The 4,850-nt window shown below is 39.2% G+C and overlaps 1 protein-coding gene across 2 annotated transcripts in view; it reads left to right on the plus strand.

The window, feature by feature from the left end:
• The window catches only part of AASS (aminoadipate-semialdehyde synthase), a 69,654-nt gene that overhangs the window by 4,855 nt on the left and 59,949 nt on the right, over nucleotides 1–4,850 (plus strand). The window contains exons 2-3 of one of the 2 annotated variants that reach the window (XM_012652790.1): nucleotides 3,235–3,284; nucleotides 4,359–4,583. In XM_012652790.1, the coding sequence (XP_012508244.1) occupies nucleotides 3,282–3,284; nucleotides 4,359–4,583 (228 nt within the window). In that variant the 5' untranslated portion in view covers nucleotides 3,235–3,281. The remainder of the gene's footprint in view (nucleotides 1–3,234; nucleotides 3,285–4,358; nucleotides 4,584–4,850) is intronic. The other variant, XM_012652791.1, reaches the window with a different exon arrangement.

Here is a 4,850-nt window from a genome sequence, read left to right on the forward strand (position 1 = left end):
CAGAGGGAGAAGAGACCACCCCAAACCCACCACATTTAACCCCTAGATTCATGGAATAAGTGCACTGTTTTGGGTTCCTCAGACATGGACCCTAATAGAAGAATTTCTGGGCAAGAAGTTTGAATTGGCAGGTGATGATTCCAGGAAAAACTAGTTGGGAAGTGGGAAATTGAGAAAAGAAAGAGAAGTCAGTTAATAAAGGGTGCATGATCCACTGGAACTTAATTCTACTGGGGAACTCTTAGAGTCCTTGTAGAAAATGCACTTCAAAGTTAGCTCATCCCAAGAGGCGAGGGTTAAGGATACTAGAGAGAGTTGATAAATATTCTCAGGTAATGGCACTGTCTTTCCATAGTTATTCACACCCCATATGCAAAAACACTCTTGGCTTCCAGGATGTGTGATATATCAATGATTAATATATATATAATTTTACAAAAGACCACACTGCTCACTATCTAAAAGTACCTTCCTAACCACATATAAGATCCTTTGTCCTGAGGGTAGCTTTTCCTTAGATATAATCTTTTATAAATACACCTCACAAGATCTGCTTTGGTTCCTTCTTGTGATTTAGGATAATAATGTACTCAATGACCATGGGCTAGTTCATGGTCACTGAAAGAAAATTGTAGGATATGTATGGCGTGCCAAACTCTGTCTCTCTGCCGATTTGCCTGTCTCTCTGTCTCTGTTTCTGTCTCTCTCTAATGATCATTTTCCTCCCCATTTCTCTTGAATAGGATAGAAAATACAAAAAACATTCAGGCACATTCATTACAGTGCAATAAGATATTGAGATAGAGAGAGAGAGAGAGAGAGAGAGAAAGAGAGAGAGACAGTCCGTATTCACATAACTTTTTTACAGTGTATTGTTATAATTGTTTAATTTTATTATGAGTTATTGTTGCTAATCTCTTACTGTGCCTAATTCTTAACTTTAATCATAGGTAGGTATGTATAGGAAAAAACGCATAGTATACATAGGGTTTGGGACTATCTGTGCAAACCTATCTGTGGTTTCAGCCATCCACTGGGGGGCTTGGAATTTGTCACCGCAGATAAGGGTGTATTTCTCTGCAATTCACCATAATACTCCCATGACTTTTAGAGACATTTCAAATTTCTGATCAATCCTACGTAAGTAAAAATACATATCTTAGTGTAATTCTTGTTCTATAAAAACATACAGAAGAAATCTTTAAATTTCATTTTTATGTTTGAAACATTGACCTTCATGTGTCAAAGGGAAGACTTAGAATTTGTCAGGGGGTCTTGTTCCTCATCCCTGTCTATGTGAGACCTCTCTTTCTCTCTTCCTCCTCCTCATTGTTTATAGCTCTTTCCTCTTCTTCCCCTCTCCTCCTCCTTTCCTACGTTCTTGGGCTTGTGCTACAGGCTGTTATCAACACCCGCCATTGTCAGTAGCTTCACTGGAGCCAGCGAGTAAGTCAGGATCTTCCTTCCTTTCTTCATTGAAGGCATTGACAAAAGTATACATTGAATTTGCTTCCTGATATCCTTGAAAAAGGCCACAAAATTCATGACAGGAAAAGCCAGAACAGCCCACCTGGGCATTTCCATGAACCAGACACCTGCACTACAATTCAGAAGTCCTCACCATTACCTACTCTTCACGATCTTGGAAACAAATGAACGAGGGTCTTGAAATTTCTATGCTGAGACCAAGTTTCAAGGTTCAAGCAGTTACTAACAGTTATACCTGCTATAATCAAACTTTTTTTTCCCTAAGCACCCAGAAATCTAGAATTTATCTTGGCAGATACTCAGGAATAATTTTCAGTGTGACACAGGGAAAGGGGTCAAGAGAGGCACCACGTGCTATGTGGATAATTTACTGTAACTGTTGAAATCGATGCCATCTGGATCTGATTTCTTTCTGAAGCAAGAGCTGGCTGGAGTAACAGCATGTGCAGATCTGCGTGGTGTGGATCTCTGGGCTTTGGCAAAGAAGAGAAAATTCCGAGTGTTAAATATTAATCTAGGAATCCTGCTTCTGCTTAAAAGCAGCAGATCCAATCAGATCCCTGTTCAGTTTCTTGTCTGTAAAACAGGGATAAGTACCTACTTAATAAGATTTTTGCAAGGAGGAACTAGGGCAGTGTTCATAAAGTACTTAGCCAAGTGCTTGGCATATAATGTTCAATCAATGGTAACTATTGTTATCTTTGTTTTTTAAAAAAAGAAAGTTACAGAAATTATGATTTAAGAATTCTACATGACAAGTGAAAGTGAAAGTAGCTTCCCAAATGAATCCCAGTTCAGTCCTTGCCATTTCTGTCTTTTTTCCTAGTCCCCCCGAGATACTCTGTCTTTATAAACATATATGTGTATTACAAGTGTAAGGTTGTGTGCGTGTGTGTGTCTTTCCTGCTTCTCCCACCTCCACCCCAGACAAAGGAGGTGGGAGGAAGGAGGAGAGGTTGTCACTGAGTGAGTTATGGCTGTGGTTATAAATAAAGCTTGGGCTGAGAGGGTGTATTAAATTATCTGTATAAGTTCCCTCATGGTGGGGTCAAGAATTGTGATTCAGAATAGAAAGAAGATACAGGATCATGTAGTCACCTATGAGTTCATGAAATACAGCCCCTGGTGGGAAGATGGGACCATTTCTGAACACATGCGCATGTTCAAAGGAATCACCGTCTTTGGAACTGATTTTATTTAGGAACTAAGGGATTTAAGTTCTATGGGATATTGCAGTTTTTCTTTTGTTTGGGAAAGACTGAATGTTACGGGCTCATGCTTGGGTTTAATGTAGTCTCTTTTAAAAACAAAACTACATGAATACATTTAAAAATTAGATGCAGTATACAGCAGTCCTTTACTGAAATGTCGATCATCTATTTTGGCATCTATATTTTGGCCAGAAAGTCTGAACTCCTAGTCATTGACAATTTTTCTTGATGTGTATAGCTTTTTCTCTGCTTGTTCTCTTCTTCCTAAAGCATTCACATCTGGACTCTTTGCTCTTTGTTCACTGTCTCTGCTGTGAGGTGTCCTAGAAATTTATCATCTTGGTATCAAGTGGTTGTTTGTTCCAGGAAATGTACTTGCATGTTTAATTGCTTGGGCAAACCTTCCCCATCTGTAAGAGAGGTGCTCTTTAGAGATTGCAGTCTGATGTGACAGAAATGTATTTCATGAAAGTTTTGCTATATGCTAACAGTAATGGGTAGGAAATTTCTATATTTTGCTTCCTTTCTTACACAGAAAACCAAGTTTTAGCAACCAAAGGATCCAGCAAATTATCATCTGAAATGGTATGTGGCTACAAAATATATGTAACCATTTGAAGAAAGATAGACTACGGCTAAACCTGGATATTTAAGCTTTAAAAATTTATATAAAATTTACTCTGCATGGGATATATAGTAAGCCTTTTGTAAATATTTCTTGATTGACTAAATGAGTAGAATTATGCAATCTATAATAGCAGTTAGAAAATTAGTTGAGGCAGGTCGGGATTTAATGCAATGGCAGAAGGACGTGGTGTGGAGAGGAAACCCAGGAAGGGGGTCGGGCATGTTTAGAGCAAAGGAGGGGAACAGTGAGGGTGGGGCTGAGGGTCTAAGGTGGGAACAGTATGATTTAGGGCCATGCTGCTTCAACTTCTGACACCTATGGTGAAAGAACAGGTTTGTTTGTTTAGTTTTCTTAATTTCCAATCTGTCGAGAACCAATACTTTTGTCAACTTCAGTAATAATAAATTACTAGAAAAACGATCACGTGATAGGATGGTTTCTAAATGTTTACTTCCTATTTCTGTACATATCTCACCATGGATCAGTAAAAAAAAAAAACAAAACAAAACAGTTCACTGACACTAGATTGCAAAACACACTGACTAGCTCTTGTTTAGGGAATGGTCAGAAATGAAGCTGGAAAGATGTTGGCACTAACTTGTGAAGAGTCTTGTGTACTATTATAAGGATTCCAAACTTCATACCATCAAAATTGGGATCGGTCTGGGAGTCCTGCTTTTCTTATCTTCCTGGATTTGCATTGTGGATCAACTTGTGTAAAACTTTTGTGCTGAATAGATGTTTGATAAAACACATATTGAAAAAGCTATTTTGGCTTAGCAGTTTTGGTTAGTGTCACCTAAGTTGGCCTATGTGTTTTAAATTGTGTAGTTAAATAACCTTGTTTTTGGAAACTTGGGTTTGTTGTGGGTAAAGGAAGACTTTGTATCCAGTTTTCCCCTCCCTTCTTCTCTATTTTGTGACTTGTTATCATTTGAGCTGGTTCTATTTTACAGCAGATTTCTAAGGAGACCAGAACGATCTGTCAGTCCTTCTGTCTTGTTGTTTTGCTCTTTACATTGTCTTTACAGTCACCAGGTGCCAAGATGCTGCGAGTACATAGGACCAACCTGGGCAGGCTGGGGGTCAGCCTCTCCCAGGGTCTTCACCACAAGGCTGTGGTGGCCCTCAGGCGGGAGGATGTGAACGCCTGGGAGAGGAGGGCCCCTCTAGCTCCCAAGCACATCAAAGGCATCACCAATCTGGGATACAAGGTCTTGATACAGCCTTCGAATCGGCGGGCCATTCACGATAAGGTGAATATTTCCCATTTTTTAAAAAATATGTGAGAATAAAATGAACTTGTATATAAAAATTAAGGAACATCTGAATGAAATCGAGATGTTTGCTGGTGTCAATTTAATTCCTTTGCTTTGGTTAAAAGCATGATTTTAACTGTATGCCATATTTTCTCCAGCTGAGGCATAAAGGGCCTGCTTTTGGAAGATTGTTTCTTTCCGTTATTCTCTCCTTCACGTGAAGCTCCGGTTCTGAGACCAGGGAGACAGACACCATTCTTGCAC

The sequence above is a fragment of the Propithecus coquereli genome, unplaced genomic scaffold, assembly GCF_000956105.1.
Source record: "Propithecus coquereli isolate 6110/MARCELLA unplaced genomic scaffold, Pcoq_1.0 Scaffold4, whole genome shotgun sequence".
Lineage (NCBI taxonomy): Eukaryota > Metazoa > Chordata > Mammalia > Primates > Indriidae > Propithecus > Propithecus coquereli.